Raw genomic sequence first — 17,817 nt, 5'->3', positions numbered from 1 at the left:
TTCCTTTTTAATACACATAAAGGGGCTATACTTTATTGTCACAACTCCCCACACACGTACTTCCAGGAGGGCAGGGAGGATGGCGACAGCATTTTTAGTAGAGACGCACGAGAGGCCTGGTCTCTTAACATTTAGGACTACAACCTTTTTTTAAAAAAGGAACTAAGGTTTGTTTTCGGTAACTACGTTGAGAATGCAAATTACCATTTAAATGAGGTGTATGTAAACGGAAATGTGCAAAACACCTAGGTATTTTGGCAAAAGCAAATATGAAAGTAAAGCTGATTCTACTGCCAACAGAGGGAGAGTATAAAGCAGATGGCAATGATCTAGCAGCAATCTGAAGGATCTAGACCTTGAGGAAAGAGGGATCCTGTATTCGCGTGGACGAAAGGGACGGGGCGGCGGCGGCCGGAACGCAGTGACGTACTTCCGTGGGAGGGGCCGGTCTCTGCTCACGCTCACTTCCGTCGCGCCTGCGCAACTGGACCCCCGGGCTCGCACTGTGGTGGCGGTTTTTTGGGATCTGCCAGTTAGTAGGAGACTGCTCTTTAACTCCCGAGGGCGATGCGCTCTGCTCCAGCCATCAGAGCCTGCCAGAGAGTCTGCCGGTGCCTGTCGTCTGGGTTTGGGGGTCAAGTAGATGGGAGGCAGCCGGAACAGTTGTCGGAACGGACAGGCTCCTTCGTAGGGCCCGTGAGGTCGCGAGCGGAGCTACCCCGAAACGAGCCGAGAGAGGCCCCCGAGTCTGGTGGTGAGGGGAGTGAGGCGCTGGTAGAGATCTGTCAGAAGAGACGTTTCCTCAGTGGCACCAAGCAGCAGCTTAGCCGAGATTCTCTTCTAAACGGATGCCACCCCGGCCTTGGCCCCTTGGGCATAGAGTTGCGGAAGAACCTGGCGGCCGAATGGTGGTCCTCGGTGGTGGTGTTCAGGGAGCAGGTCTTCCCGGTAGACGCCCTCCATCGTGAACCAGGTCCTTCACTGCCCGTGGACAATGGCTTCAGGTTAGTTTCTGCAGAAACGCTGCGCGAAATCTTGCAAGACAAAGAGCTGAGTAAGGAACAGCTAGTAGCATTTCTTGAGAACTTACTAAACACTTCTGGGAAACTACGGGAGAACCTTCTTCACGGTATGCTTCACGATTTCATGCTTCAAAATAGGTGTCGGGGGTGGAAAGGCAATCTCGCCCGATTTCACGAATTGCAACTGGCAATTCACGTGGAAAGGAAATTACCTGGATCTGTCTTCTTAACGTAGTTGGGTTTATTGACAATCTTGCTACCTTGGAGACAACTGGTTCATGGGATCGTTATTTTTTTCTTAAAAGAATCTGGTTCAAGGGTCTAGTAAAGCTGTCAGTTTCCCAAGGCAACCGTAGTATTTTGGAGTTCAATTGAGTAGTCCTAGAATTAGGACCTAAGTTAAATCGCGTGTTTGAATCGTTGGTTCATTGTTACTAAAATACTAACAAGTATTTCCACAGTTACTCTTCTTCTTTTTTTTTTTTTAAACACACAGAAGACATAGCAAGAGCTCGTTTTGGGACTTCTCGTGGTGGTCCAGGGTTAAGACTCCAAGCTTCCAGTGCAAGGGTGTGGCTTTGATCCCGGGTTCAGGGAACTCAGATCCCATATGCCGAATAGCCAAATTAAAAAAAAAAAAGAGCTCGTTTTTCCAGAGTAACAAGAAAATGCCCTCCCTCAGTTTTTCTTACTGATCTACATAATCTGTTGTTTGAAGAACCCTTCAGGTAATTTTTTAATTGGCAGAATAATAGGACTGATTAAGTTTTATAAGTGATTCTTGAGTGAATACACAGAACTTTTGTAGGGCACAGTATACCTTTAAAGTTAAATAGTAAATGATAGTAGAGATCCTGGGGTGGGGGGGGGGAATCAGATTTTTTATTTTTTAAAGCATCTCATCTTTGCAACATGTTATTCTTGCCATTTTTTTTTTTATTAAGAGATACTAGGAAGTAATTTGAAATAACCAATGTCCATGGTCTCTGAAAATTGGTACCTATATTATAACCTTTTAAAGATTTCCTTAATAAACTAAGGTAAACTTAAAACTGTTGAGTAAATGTGACAATTTTGATTTGAACTACTTTAATTATTCATGATGGTTTTCCTTTAGGGAAGTTAAATCACTTTTCATTACCATGTCCCAAAACAAATCTATTTTTTCTTTCCTATGAGAAAATGAAACATAGCTGTCTTAGATTCATGAAAGTATTTATTGATGAGCCAGACATTCTCTTCCCTTTAAGAAACTTAAATCCATGCATTTGCCTAATCTTTCGGTTGTCTAGTGCTTCTAGCTTTCAAGTACCAGTTTGCCGTTTCTTTCTATGCCCCATGCCCTTGCCTTCTTTCCCCTCATGTCTGAACTATTGTGGTAGCCTCTGCGTATGAATACTTTGGCCACCTGATGAGAAGAGCTGACTCATTTGAAAAGACCCTGATGCTGGGAAAGATTGAAGGAGAGAGAAGGGGATGACAGAGGATGGGATGGTTGGATGGCATCACCGACTCAATGGACATGAGTTTGAGTAAACTGCAGGAGTTGGTGATGGACAGGGAAGCCTGGTGTGCTGCAGTCCATGAGGTCGCAAAGAATCGGACACGACTGAGTGACTGAACTGATCTAAGTATGAACGGTTTTTTAAAATTCTCAGCCATTATATATCTCCAAAGATCACCACTGCCCTATTCTCTTTCTTCTGTCCTGCGATTAGTTACGCATATGTTAGACTTCCCCCATCTTGTTGCCAACTTTCTTGAACACATTGATCACATTTTAAAGTCTGGTCTGATAACTCAGTTATGTCTGTTTCTAGTATCTGTGTTACTCTGGACTTTTGTTCATTTGGACTTTTCTCTTGATTTTCTAAGTAATTTGTGTGTCAATTATAGAGATAAATTGAAGCTCTGGGTGATGTTTTCTTCTATCTGTGGGCTAGCGGGTGGGGATTACTTTTGCTTTGGGCAGGCAGTTAGGGCATATTTATCCAGAAAGTTCATTGACAGCTTCGTTTTCACTTTACCCCTAGAAGGTAAGCCTTTAGGTGTCCCTAGTGAAAGACTGGGGTGTTTGCCAGGGCCCCTCTTTCTTATGACCTTCAGACTATAATTTTTATACTTCCCAGCCCCCAGCCCCGCACGATGTCAGTGTTTCAGCTTCTCAGCTCTGCTACTTCAGATTGGAAAAACACTAAATGTTGCGTTCGCCTGTCTCTCTTCCTTTCTCTCCAAATCTTGGACCCTCAGTCCTTACTGCCTTGATAGCTCTCTTGTGTCTTTAAACAGATTTTTTAAAGTTTCTCGGCTAAGCTTTTCTTGTCAACCAGGTTGCCAGTTATTACGGGAAGTGGAAGTCTCAAGTAACTGTTGAACACAGTGTCGTCATTTAGTGAGAATAACCTAGGTGTAAGAAATCTTCAACTTCGGTTTATTCTAAGTAGAAATGTTGAAATTATAGTTCTGAAGCTGTTTTACATATATTTTGTGCATGCCTGCTCAATTGTGTCCAACTCTGAGCAAATAGACCCATGGATAGATTTATTAGGAACCAAGATTTTCACTGTAAGGAAAAAGATACAAAGCAGATAAGGATAAACTTTGTAATATTAAATTTGAATTGACTATCAGTATGAACTTATTTTAAAAATACATATTTCCTAACTTTCTTCGTTGAAAAGGCCTAGAAACAATGACAATAGCAGTGAGCACACCTAGAATTAAGTTTCTAAAAGGAACCAGTACTTGGAGAAATGGCTCATTCCAGGTCTGGGACAGGGACAATATAAGGTGACTTTGGGACAGTTCATGGTGCTAGAAAGCAAAAAATTACTAGAAGACTAAGTATTGTTGTTCAGTCGCTAAGTTGTGTCCGACTCTTTGCAACCCTATGGACTGCAGTGCACCAGGTTTCCCTGTCCTTCACTATCTCCCGGAATTTGCTCAGATTCATGTCAGTTGAGTCAGTGATGCCATCCCACTATCTCACCATCCCCTTCTTCTTTTGCCTTCAGTCTTTTCCAGCATCAGGGTCTTTTTCATTGAGTCGGCTCTTCCCCTCAGGTGGCCAAAGTATTGGAGCTTCAGCATCAGTCCTTCCAATGAATATTTAGGGTTGATTTCCTTTAGGATTGACTGCTTTGATCTCCTTGTGGTCCAAGGGACTCTCAGGAGTCTTCTCCAGCACCACAATCCAAAAGCATCAGTTCTTTGGCACTCAGCCTTCTTTATGGTCCAACTCTGATATTCATACATGACTGCTGGAAAAACCATAGCTTTGACTATACTATACAGAACTTTGTCGGCAAAGTGATGTCTCTGCTTTTTCATTCACTGTCTAGGTATGTCATAGCTTTCCTTCCAAGGAGGAGAAATGGGTTTATGATAAAAGGACATACATACTGGCTTGAAGGAGATTCCCACTGGCTAAATATGGGACAAATTGAACATTAAAATAAATATTGATGGTAATGGATGAGAACACATTAAAGAAAAATCTAATCCACAGTGTTAATGAAAAAAATAAGTAATTAAGGCTCTTGGTGTAATTAAGGCTCTTGGTAGAAAGAGGAGTTGAAGAGAGTTTGTTTTAATAGGAGCTGTGCAGTAAATATAGAAAGAATGCTGGAATAGAAAAACTACCTTTGTAATCCTTGATAGAATAATTCAAGCAGGGGTCATCAGTGAATGCTAAAAGATTGGGTAGAAGATTTTGGGGGAGCAGGATAATAGTGGGGAATGGATATTCACTGCCTCAACTAGTTAATCTAACTCTGGTTTCATTAGAAATGGGATCATTTGATACTAGGTTCCTCCTATTAGGATGCAGTAAGACATAACGTATCAACTAGGTGGTATTCTTGCTAGAAATGGAATCATTAGGGAACATTCAGACAAGTCTAATATGAGAGTAATCTGCGACTGGCCTGTACTCAAATCAAAAGTCAGTGTTATTAAAAGCAAAGTTGGAGAAGTCAGAGAAATAGTCTAGATTTAGAGTGATTTAAGAAACCTAATCAAAATGCAGAGTATTAACCTTAATTAGGGAGAAAAGGACAGCAATAAATGGCATTTGGGGGTGACAGAAAATAGCATATTGATCATATGTTAGATGAAATCATGACATGATTAATGGCGTAATAAAGGTGTGCAGTGAACAGTTTTAATTTTAGGAGGTGCCTGCTGAAGTGTTTGTGGTGAATAAGAAAAAGAAATGTGGCAAAATGTTTACAGTTGGTGAATCTAGGTGAAGGATTTACAGACGTTTATTGTACTATTCTTTCAACTTTCTTGTAGATTTGAAAATCTTCAAACTAAAAAGTTGGAGAGCACTACTTGAAATTAAGTGGTAATCAACTAAAATCTACTTTAGCTCCATGTTACTCTGCTGACTGCTATGTTAGCCGTATATTATTAATTTGTCTATAAATTGACCAAAATGATTGGGTTTATAAAGCAGATTTATACAGTGATTGATTTATTTTTCAACAGGTGCCTTGGAGCACTATGTTAGTTACCTGGATCTGATAAACAAGAGGCTGCCTTTTGGCCTTGCTCAGATTGGAGTGTGTTTTCACCCTGTGTCTGATACTAAGCAGACCCCTGATGGTGTTAAAAGGTACACAGAAAATGGCATATAACTTGGCCTTGTGTTTAAACACTTTCACTTTGGGATAGATTATATGATTTTCAAATAAATGATTATCTTATATTTCTGATATCCAAAGAATCGGTGAAAAGACTGAAGCTTCTCTGGTATGGTTTACTTCAGCAAGAACTGCAAGCCAGTGGCTTGATTTCTGGTTACGTCATCGACTCCTATGGTGGAGAAAGGTACTGCAATAATTAACCTTTAATTTAATAATGAATAGGCAAATTGTCTAAGTAAGAAGTAATACTTCTCTATAATAAATGAAATTTTATTTGATGTAGCTATGTTTTATTTATGAGACGGCTATAAAAATTAATAAGTACATATAAAAAAACTCTTAGTAATGATTTTCATTGTTCTGTAAGACAGAGTTACTTTGGTAAAGATATTTGTTGATGTTTTGGTTAGAAACTTTTGTTGGTAAGACTTCAACAAAATAAAGTTCAAATTCTCTTACCTAGCATTCCTGACTGGTATAGAGTTTGACCCTTGCCCACTCTTACAGCTTTAGCTTTTCCTCCCAACCTCCATGAACTCTCCATGTTAATCAAATGGTCCTGTAATTTACAATCAGGTTTCAGTGTAAGCCTAAGAGAGAAAAGCTGAAGTAAGCATTTTTGTCTTGCTGTTGTCTTATTACTCTAATTCTCAGAATCTCCAAATACTCACCTAAAGTAAATGAAATGATCACAAATACTCAGGCTTATGGAAGGATGAGAATGGTATGTGATACTTTCTTCTGTATCTTAAGTTCATGGTTCCTTCCCTTCTTGTTAATTGACCACAGGAAGGCTAAATAGCATCGGCAGTTATTCTCTGTAATTCGTTCAGATTAAAAAACAGTATTTTTAGCAGTATAGTCGTTCACATTTAATTCAACTTAACAGTTCTTATATGGAACTTGACCCATTTCATTCAGTTGCTGCCGGCAACTTTACTTTTTAATGTTTATTTTAATATGTTAATAAGACAAACTTTCCTTTCCAGTTTGCTGTGAGTCCATCTAACTTCAGCAGTGGAGACTGTCAGGATGAAGCAGGCCGAAAAGGAAACAAACTTTACTACAATTTTCCCTGGGGAAAGGAGCCAATAGAAACCCTGTGGAATCTAGGCGATCATGAACTTTTACACATGTATCCTGGAAGTGTGGCTCCATTACACGTATGTTTTCCCTTGTGTTCCTATGTATCCTTTACCCAGATTCTCTAACCATGATCATTTTTAAGATATACTTTTTAAAAAACGCTCTGACTTGTACATTTTATTATTTTTTTAAATTTTATTTATTAGTTTTCTGCTGAGTCAGGTCTTAGTTGTGGTGCACAGACTTAGTTGCCCCGTGGTATGTGGAATCTCAGTTCCCAGACCAGGGGTCGAACCCTTGTCCCCTGCGTTAGAAGGCAGATTCTTAACCACTGGACTACCCTGTGATCATTTCTGAACCATTTGAAAATTAACTGTAGACATGGTGGCTGGCCCAAGACTTCTCAGTACTTCAGTATGCATTTCTCAAGTATTACAAGGACTCACCTATATAACTGCAATGCGGTCATTATGATCAGGAAAGTAACAGTAATCTGCTATTACTGTCAAATCCACAGAACCCTTCAAATGTAATCAGGTATTCCGATCTGTGCTTTATAGGCCCAGGATCCAATCTAGGATTGGATTTCAAGTAGATGTCACGTGTTCTTAGTCCCCTTCCTTTTATCTTCCCTTGTCTTTCATGACCTTGAGATTTTTGAAGAGTACAGGCCAGTTGCTCTGTAGAGCGTCCCTTGGTTGGAGTTTGCTTCATGTGCTTTTTGCTAGGCATGCCGCAGCAATGGTGCTGCCCTCGCCTCAGTGCATCACATCAGGAGGCATGTGATAGCAGTTTGTTACTGGTGATATCACTTTTATCACTTGATTAAGATGATCCTACCAGGTTTCTCCATTGTAAAGCTGATAAGTATTTTGAGGTTATTCATTGGCAAGTAATTAGTAAGTCTTTTGTGGGCAGATACTTTACGTAAAAATAACCTGTTTCTCACCAGATTTTGACCTGCTGATGTTACAGCATCTTTCTTGCCCAAATCAATGATTACTGTAAGGGTTGCCAAAATGATAACTTTTAAATTAATTTCATCATTCTGTCTAGATTTATTGATCAGTTTGCATTCTGATTTTGTAAGTCTAAAATGTGATTTTAGGAGGTAGTTCTGCTGAATAATGCTTTAGTTTTGTTGTACTTTTCTATTGAGGGCCGAGACGGGCGGAAAAACGTGGTTCCTTCTGTTTTATCTATAAATGGAGATCTAGACCGAGGCATGCTGGCCTACCTCTATGATTCTTTCCAGCTAACAGAGAACTCCTTTACAAGAAAGAAAGATCTTCATAGAAAGGTACTTTGATATTTCAGAGACAGCCTTGGGAAGTTAAAAATACAGGTTTCTCCCCTCTTTTTTATGTTAGCGTACTTGGTTTCTAACATAAACTCTGAATAATAATTTTTTTAATTGAAATATTTTTCAGGTTTCTTAGAGAATGCGGCCACAGGAATAATAAGCAGGTTCTCGCAGAATTAAAACCGGGAATCCCTACTGGGTAACCCCAAAGGCGTTTCTGTGTGATCTTGGGCAGCGAGAGAGCTCTCGCTGACTCTCAGCCCCTGAGCCTCTTCACTGATGGCTTCCACTTACATCAGAGCAAAATGTTAAATAGCAGTAAGACCAGCCAGACTTGTGGTATTGACCTCTCAGCTTCTGGTCTGACCCCAAGTGGCTGGTCACTGGATCACAGGAGCAAGCCATGGGTCTGGGTCAAGGAAAAGGCTTATTTTAGGATGTGCAGTTTTAGCATCCTTACGGGCTCGAAATCAAGAGAGGAGGGGTTGCAGCCATAGAAGAGAAATGAAATGCCTAATGGAGCAAAATTTTGGAAGAAACAAGAAGGATTAAGACAGAATCAAGAATACATGTTGGTTGGTGTGGGGGTGGGGGTTGTCTTGAAAAGGATTACTTTAAACAGCATGGAGGAAAAACAATAGTATAGATAAAAATAGGCTGCCGGGGCTGTTTAGCCCTTGAAGGAAGCTTTACTCACATCCTTTGTTTTCTTGGGGAATTCAGAAGCAAGAATGTTAGCTTAAAATGTGGAGTAGGGGTTTAAGTGGCAAGAGTTTAGAATAGTCCTATTCCCCTCAACTGTGACAGGGAGCGTCTCCAAATCAAAAGTTTTAACCTGTTGAGTGCTCACCTGGCGTCAGACGCCACCAGCTTGTAGCTCCACTCTGCACAATTAGTGATTGTTTATGCAGTGTTCATTTAGCCTGATGTGGTCATTCTGGGAGTTGGGATTTATGGGGCATTTGTGGCAAACAAACAAGGGAGATCCCTTCTTTCTCTTACACCCCACTTCCAAACCATCAGCAAAACCTCTCTGACTCTGTCTCCAACATATATCCTGAATCTGGCCTTTTCTTACCACCTCCCCTGCTTGAACTCTGATCTAAGCCACCATCATCCCCACCACCCTGCGCTGAGTGGCCCCTTTTGAACATTCATGTTACTCGGCTCCTCTGCTTTAAACCCTCCAGTGAGCTCCTTTTCTTACTCTGGGGAAAAGCTCAAGCCCCTTAAAATGTTTTACAAAACCTTTTTCTTTTTGACCTCCAACTCGTCTCCACGTTACTCAGTCTGCTCCAGCAATACAGACATCATTGTTGTTTCTAGAACATGCCAGGTGTGCCCCCAGAGCCCTGTCATTAGTTCTCCCCTTTGTCTGAGTGCTCTTCCTCCAAACGCACAAGTCTTGCCCCTCAATCTACTTTCAAATCTTTGCTCAAATGTCACCTCAGAGAGGAGACTTTCTCTTATCACCTTCTTTAAAATTGCAAACAGCCCTCCCCTAGCCCACCCCGTGCCAACACATATCTTCTTTCTTTCTTTTTTTAAGCACTTACTATCTTGAAATACAGAGCTTCCCTGGTGCCTCAGACGGTAAAGTGTCTGCCTGCACGTGGGAGACCCGGGTTTGATACCTGGGTTGGGAAGATCTTCTGGAGAAGGCAATGGCAACCCACTCCAGTACTCTTGCCTGGAAAATCCCTGGTAGGCTACAGTCCATGGGGTTGAAGAGTCGGACACGACTGAACGACTTCACTTGCTTTTCTTTTCCTGCCTTCAAATATATTACTTTTTTATTTTGTTATCTTCTCCCCATCATGAGGAACGGGGATTTTTGTCCCCACCACCTAGAACTGTTTCTCGTACCAAGTGTTAAAAGGCTGAATGAATGTGTAGCATGATGGGTTTTGGCAGAGAAAGTGCGAGTGATAAGGCGCGTGGCGCAGGCTGGGTGGTGAAGGCAGCGGTTCCTTCGAAAGGGCATTTCAACGGAGGGAAACGGAGTTGTCAGGAGAGAGGGGAGCATCAAGTGGGTGTCTTTCTGCAGAATGCCCAAGTGCAGAAATCTGTGGCAGCTGACCGTGGATGACTGGTGCGTCTTCACATGGCTCCTTATGACCTCAGCTAGCTTCATTTTCACACAGAAAATTTTAACTGTTGAAGAAGCTTCGTGTTTGTTGGTGCTTGTCCTTTTTACCCCTGCTCTTTAAATTGTTTTAGGTGCTTAAACTTCACCCTTGTTTGGCCCCTATTAAAGTTGCTTTGGATGTGGGACGAGGCCCAACGGTGGAACTAAGACAGGTGGGTTAAATAAGCTTTAATGTCTTGATTTCAACTATAACCATTATTCCAAGTAAATGAGTAGTTTGCCATCTAAGTTTTATTTTGATTCATTTAAAAATTTTTTTAACTAAAGAACTGTGGGAAAAAAAAAAAAAAAAGAACTGTGGATAAATACTGTGATTAATTAATGCAATTTGGAATATAGCATACAAAAGAAACTGAATACACTTGCGTGGATTTTGCTGTTAATGTCATGCTCAGTCATAACTGCATTTTTTAAAATGAGTATACATAATTTTGGTGATCAAAATATTTGTACAGAAGTCTAGTGAGTAACTTCTTACCTTTTCTCTTTTTCACACTTTTTTTTTAATTGGAGGATAATTGCTTTACAGTGTTGTGTTGGATTCTGCCATTCAACAACTCGAATCAGCCATAATTATATGTATATCCCCCAGCTCTTGAACCTCCCTCCACTCTCCCACCCACCCCTCTAGACCGTCACAGAGCAGCAGGTTGGGCTCCTTGTGTTATATAGTAGCTTCCCGCTAGCCAGCTACTTTACACAGGATAGTGTTATATCTGGGCTTCCTTGGTAGCTCAGCTGGTAAAGACTCCACCTGTAATATAGGAGACCCTGGTTTGATTTCTGGGTTGGGAAGATCCCCTGGAGAAGGGATAGGCTACCCGCTCAAGTATTGGGCTTCCCAGGTGACTCAGATGGTAAAGAATCTGCCTGCAGTGCAGGAGACCTGGGTTCGAGCCTGGGTTGGGGAGATCCCCTGGAGGAGGGCATGGCAGCCCACTCCAGTATGCTTGCCTGGAGAACTCCCTTGGACAGAGGAGTCTGGTGGGCTACAGTCCACGGGGTCTCAGAGTCAGACGCGACTGAGCAGCTTAGCACAGCACAGTGTTGTATACGTCAGCGCTGCTCTCTCAGTTGGTCCCAGCCTCTGCTTCCCTCACTGTGTCCACAAGTCTGTTCTCTGAGTCTCCCTCTCTGTTCCTTCCCTGCAGACAGCTTCATCAGTGCTGTTTTTCTAGATTCCATATGTGTGCATTAACATACAATATTTGTTTTTCTGACTTCACTCTGTATAACAGGCTCTGGGTTCATCCACCTCACTAGAACTGACTCATTCATCCCTTCTTGTGGCTGAATAATACTCCACTGTGTATATATACCACATCTCCTCTGTCCATTCATCAGTCAGTGGACATCTAGGTTGCTTCCATGCCCTCGCTTTTGTAAATTATGCTGCAGTGAACATTGGGTTACATGTGTCTTTTTGAATTGTGGTTTTCTCAGGGTATACTCCCAGTAGTGGGGTTGCTGGATCATATGGTGGTTTTATTCCTAGTTTTTTAAGGAATCTCCATTGCTGTTCTCCAGTGGCACTATCAATTTACAATCTCACCAACGGTACAAGAGGGTTCCCTTTTCTCCCTGTCCTCTCCAGCCTTTGTTTGTAGACCTTTTTGATGATGGCCATTCTGACCGGAGTGAAGTGATATCTCATTGTAGTTTTGATTTGCATTTCTCTAACACTGAATGATGTTAAGCATCTTTTCATGTGTTTATTGGCCAACGTAACATTTTGATACTTGTTGGTATCAGCACAAGCTCTAGATTTGCAATCTTATTTTATTTTTTCTAATATATCTGGTCAAATTAAATACTCTTAAAAAAAGCCGGGGCCCGTTCAGCAGTCGTTTCTGTCTGGGTGACTCAGACCATCCGGGACTGAGTGAGGACTCTTGAAAGATTAACTGGCTTTCTCGAGCTCTTGGGGAGGGTCTGGGGAGGTGGTGATAATGAGCTCAGGGAAAGGGAGAGAGAATGGCTTGATTTCCACATTTGCCCCCAGGATTGAGGAAGACTTCCCAAACACCCAGAAGGTACCAAGTTCCTAGGGAATTTTTTTTTGCTTGCAGGACAAAGAAGAAGTCTGCCTCTTAGATTTTCGTGATTGCCACTGCAGGCCCTTTTCTGTTTCGTTTTATTTCCAAGAAGAATAGTACTACTTGGTGCCCCAGGTGTTTTACCAAATGAGTAGTATCTGTTCTGTTCTTAACTTTTTTCCTCAGCTTTATGACAGAGAGAATCCTTATGCCTGTAACTTTCTGGGCCATGGAAGAGGTTTTGTGGGTTGTTTTTACAGGGATCAGATTTTGGGATAAAATGAACATGTAGCCTTAATTTCACTATATCAGTTAGATTGCTCTCCAAACTGGCTGCCCCTGTTTGTGGACTCGTCTGTGACATGAGGGCTCTCATTTCCCCATGTCTTCACCTGGGCTTAATCATGCGGAGAGCTTTTTCTTTCCTCTTTCACCTTCTATTAAGAAGAGGTCATTTTCTGCTGGCAACCACTAACTTACTAAAACTCCTATTAGTCTTTTTCCTGTTACTTTCTAAGATTTATTAATATCTTTATTCTTGTTTGTCCCCAGAATACCATATACCTTAACACCCATTTACTTTGCTCTGGTCTTTCCCTGGGAACTTGCTAGAAATGCAAATTCTTGCCAAACCTGCTGAATCAGAAACTCTGGGGTGAGGCTGAGCCATCTGTGTTTTGCAAGCCCTCCAGGTGTTACTGAAGGTAAAGTTTGAGACCCAGTGCTCTAGTGTAAGCACATGCTCTCACGTGACCCTTCCACTCGCCCTTACCCTCCCCCTCCCCACCACAGACATTTGGTAAAGTTTGGGGACAGTTTCAGTTGTCACAAAGTGAGGGAGAGTGCTCCAGGCATCTGATGAAGGCCAGGGATATTGCTAAACATCTTGCATCAGCAGCACCAGTGAGGAAAATTTTGCTTTAGTTTTTAGTTTTGGATTGTTATGGGCATTTTAAATTTTTCTTTCTTTTTTTTTTTTGCATCACCGTTTTTAAGAAAACAGTATAGTAAACTGTCGTTTACTCATTATTATTTCTGTATTTTCCATTAGGCTTTTGTCTCCAGCATTCCACTGATGCTAAGCAGTCATTCTCTGTTCCTGAAACATTTTCTTTAGTTGGCTTCAGGAATACCACTTTCCTAGTTTTCTTCATACTTTGCTGGCTTCTTCTTACTTTTCTTTGATGTCTCTTCTCTTCAGTCCTCAAGTCTCGGATGAGTTAACATAACCCTTTGGACTTAACTGCTTTTTTTTTGATAGACTCTGTTTTGCCTTTTGTGTTTTGAGTGATGATAATAAAAATTCTTACATTTAGTATAAAAATCTCAGAGATTTGCATTTAGCATTCATGGCTCAGACGGTAAAGAGTCTACCTGCAATGCAGGAGACCTGGGTTCAATCCCTGGGTTGGGAAGATCCCTGAGGATGGGAATGGCCACCCCTCCAGTATTCTTGCCTGGAAAATTCCATGGACAGAGAAGCCTGGCCAGCTGCGGTCCATGCAGTCTCCAAGAGTCGGATACAACTGAACAACGAACATGCTCTGCAGTGTTTAAATTCTTAAGAAATATACAGTTTATAAATATACAATATATAAAATTATCAACAATATTATGTAAGTAAAGGGATTTATGCCCATTTTAAATATTGAAAAAGATGACTGGTGGTTTCATAAAAATAGGGTGCTACTTCTAGCTACTTTTCTTTCATATTCAGAGTTTTTGTGTTTTTCTCTAGGTTTGTCAAGGGCTGTTTAATGAATTACTAGAGAATGGAATTTCTGTGTGGCCTGGTTATTTGGAAACCGTGCAGTCTTCACTGGAACAACTTTATTCAAAGTGAGAATTATCTTTTTGGTTGCTAAAAAAAATTGTATTTATTCAGAGTTTTTGATTATCTGATGTTTCTTTACTTTATGAGTAACAAACCTCTTCTGAATATGTATCTATAATGTAATTTAAAATTATTCCTAACTGTTCTATTTACAGAACCACATACCCTTAGTTAATTGCTACAGCAGGAGGCAATGCTCAGCAGGTATATTTAACCATGCGCTATGTGAAACCTCAGGACTCCTGCTATGAAGTATGTGTCCCTGAGGTTTGCAGTTTATCAGGAATGGAATTACTCCCATTAGAGGCATTTGTTGAATCAGGACTGTGGGAACCTCAGTGGAGTGCCTTTTTATTGCTCGTTCTTATGGTTCATCCTCGGGTTGAGTGGAAAGTAATTTCATTCCAGAGAACAGAGAACCGGTTTTCTCAGTTGATCGGTGCCTCTGTTTACTTGATTACTTAAGACTGAAACCTGGATATTGTCCGGCACTCCTCCCTCTCCCTTACAGTCCGCGCCCAGTCCATCGCTGACTCTTGTCTTCCTCCTAAATGTATCTCACGTCCATTTCTCCCCATCTTCACTGTCCCTACTCAAGTTAAGGCTACTAGTATCTCTTGGCTGAATCATTGGACTAATCTCCTGATCGATTTCCCTGTCTCTGGTCTTAGCCTTGTTATTTCCAATGACTTCTGTTTTCCAATAAAACAGTTCATTTCCCTTACTTTGGGTTTTTTTTTGTTGTTGTTGTTATTTTTTTTAGCTTTTTGTGTCTAATACTTATCTTTTAGGTGATAAGTTGTGAAGCTCAGGGTCTTGTTCCTCAGTTCTCTAGTAACTTATTGAATATACCTTTCAGATGATGTCAGAAGAAAAATAGGTTTCTATAGATAGAGCAACTGATGGTTTTATCATATATAAAATGAAGTAGTAGTGCTTGAACCTTCCAGTGTTCTCAGTTCTAAAATCTTATTACCCTTTGAGTCTTAAGGACACTATCAAGTTACATTTGTTCTTTACATAGTAAAGGCTTTATGTCTCAGGATATTTATTTTCTTTGTCCCAGAATATGTTCATTCAGATACATATTAAGCACCTACTGTATTTCATGTACTTTGATACAGCAGCAAACAAGAGAGCGAAGTTTCCCGTTCTTGTGATGCTTCTGTTGTAGCGGGCTAGAGTAGACAGCAGGCCAGTAAGTAGAGAAATGAGATAATTTCTGGTGGAGCCCTACAAAGAGAGAAATATTAATGACCTAGTGTGTGACTGGGTAAGCAAGAAGAAGGCCAGTGTGGAATATATTCAGTTATTGCTAAACTAGAAACTGTGCGTTAGCATACTGAGTTATACATTAAACATGGGGTTTTGGTATCATTTGTTGTGCACTGGATCTTAATATTAGAATAGTTGTATAAGAGAGTTGGGTCTAAAATAATTTTCTTGGATTGTATCCATATACCAAAAGGCCAAGGTTATTCTGAGGTTCATACGTAATATCATCCCAAATGATGTCTTGAGATACCAGTATTTCTTTCTTTTTTTTTTTCTGACTGTATTTATTTCTTATGTTTTATTTTCTTTTATGGCTTCCAAGCTATTACAATAAGTCAGAAAATTTCTGAAGATTTTACTTTGAAAATGATTCAGAAACTTCAGAAAATTATTTTTGGGTTTAGCTCTCAAGCACTGTCTTTGAGTTTTGTGGCTCTGGAAAGTGACATTGCTTCCAGAGTAATTAATGCTGGTTATGTAGTGAATTTCCAGTTTATATTTGCGCTCATATGTTTTGGTTGACTACTTTTTTTTCTTAGATATGATGAAATGAGTATCCTCTTCACAGTGTTGATTACTGAAGCTACTTTGGAGAATGGATTAATACAGTTGAGAAGCAGAGACACCACAATGAAGGAGATGATGCATATATCCAAAGTAAAAGACTTTTTAACTAAATATATATCGTCAGCTAAGAATGTGTAGATTTCAATATTTGTATAATAAATATTCACCTTTCCTAAGCTGGCTGTCTTATTTAACTTCGTTATTGTTGTTTAACCCGTGTGCACTTAAGAAGTGGGTGTTTTTGGTGCTTTGTTGTTTCATTGTTTTTACTACTTCTTGATGTATTTCATGGTATCAGAAATATTTTCCACTGTAAGAAAAAGACTACTAGATTAAGCAAATTGGGGTTTGTTTTTCTAATAATAAGCAATCAAGGGTTTAGACTGTCCAGAGCTGGTGTAATTTTTTCCTCTGTAGTAGTTAGGGACCAAGGCTCTTGCTATCTTTCCACCGTCTTTAGTATATGGCTTATATCTTTCTACTTGTTGCTTCTTGGTCCCAAGGTGGCTGCTGTATTTCTAACCTTCTCAGCTACACTCTGGTTAGAAAGAAAGCCAAAGAGATAAGAACTGGCCAGCCATGACTCTTTCCCTTTTTTTTTAATTAGGAAAGTAAATGCTTTCCCAAACATCCTAACCAGAAGACTTGTTTACTTTTATTCATCAGAACTGAATCACACATTCATTACTGGGCTAGTCATTGTCCAAGGGCATGAGGATATCATGATTGATTTGGATCAAAGACACTTTATCCTTTGGTGCTACAGTACTGTCTTTTAGTCTCTGAAATGGGTTTTGGTATCAGGAAAGCAAAGGTCTTTATGCACACTCTCAGATATCAAAGATTAACCTAAAATTAAATTAGGACATTTATTGATTTTTGAAAAGCAAGCTAAAATAAATGTTAAATGGCATAATCTAACATTAGTTTCTGATTCTATAAACGTTTATGTGCTGATTATGTTTGTGTTGACTGTGTTGTCAATGCCAACTTGGCAAATATCCCAACTGATGATTTGTGTACAGTGTCTTGAAAGGTTGGCTAACTTGTCTGAGTTGACCTTACCTAGTAGATTTTTATTGTTTGCTCTTGGGGAGAATTTCAAACACAAAGACATCTACAGGACAGTATAATTAACTCCATGTTCTGATCACCCAGTACCAACAACCATCAACCTATGACCAGACTTGCCTCATCCACCCAACACCACCCTTCCTTATTATACAAAGCAGGTCACAGCTATCACTTCATTTGTAAATATTTTAGTTCAGGATCTTTTGTTAACCATTTTCATGCCTGAAAAAATTAACACTAGATGATACTAAGGAATTATTGAGAATTTTCTTGAGCGTGATCATGATATTATGGCTTTATTTTTCTTTTTAAAAATCCTTATCTGAAAGACATGTACTTAAATATTTTTGAGTAAAAATATATAATATCTGAGACTTGTTTTAAAATTTAGTTTTAAAAAAGTGGTAAAATATAGATGAAAAATAAGGGTAGTCCTGAGTTGTTGAGTTATGGGTACATGGGTTCATTGTATTGCTTTTTGCATATGTTTGAGGATTATAATAAAGTTTTAAAAATCATATCTGTAGTATCAGATATCTAGTTATGGGCTTCCCTGGTGGCTCAAATGGTAAAGAATCTGCCTGCCATGCAGGAGACCCAGGTTTGATCCCTGAGTCAGGAGCATCCCCTGGAGAAGGAAATGGCACTCCACTCCAGTATTCTTGCCTGGAGAATCCCATGGACCAGAGGAGCCTAGTGGGATCACCTGTGGGATCGCAGAGAGACATGACTGAACTACTAAACATGTATCCACTTAGTTTCTATTAAAAACTGTCTCATAATTGGATCAGGATCCAAATAAGGTCTGCTATTCAAGTTGGT

The 17,817-nt window shown here is 40.1% G+C and overlaps 1 protein-coding gene across 2 annotated transcripts; it reads left to right on the top strand.

Annotated features, from left to right (window-relative positions):
- Positions 1-482: 482 nt before the first annotated feature.
- Positions 483-16,097, top strand: POLG2 (DNA polymerase gamma 2, accessory subunit). 2 transcript variants are annotated; one of them, XM_004013031.5, is made up of 8 exons: positions 483-1,129; positions 5,514-5,640; positions 5,750-5,855; positions 6,661-6,834; positions 7,917-8,057; positions 10,281-10,361; positions 13,984-14,084; positions 15,894-16,097. In XM_004013031.5, the coding sequence occupies exons 1-8, from the start codon at positions 568-570 to the stop codon at positions 16,057-16,059; spliced, it is 1,458 nt and encodes a 485-aa protein (XP_004013080.2). In that variant the 5' UTR covers positions 483-567; the 3' UTR covers positions 16,060-16,097. The 2 variants fall into 2 exon arrangements, with proteins under 2 accessions (XP_004013080.2, XP_012041730.2); XM_012186340.4 differs by lacking the exon at positions 7,917-8,057.
- The last annotated feature ends 1,720 nt before the right edge of the window (positions 16,098-17,817 follow it).

Source organism: Ovis aries, chromosome 11, assembly GCF_016772045.2.
Source record: "Ovis aries strain OAR_USU_Benz2616 breed Rambouillet chromosome 11, ARS-UI_Ramb_v3.0, whole genome shotgun sequence".
Lineage (NCBI taxonomy): Eukaryota > Metazoa > Chordata > Mammalia > Artiodactyla > Bovidae > Ovis > Ovis aries.
Note: the sequence above shows the minus strand (reverse complement) of the source record. Positions and strands in the feature narration are given on the sequence as shown.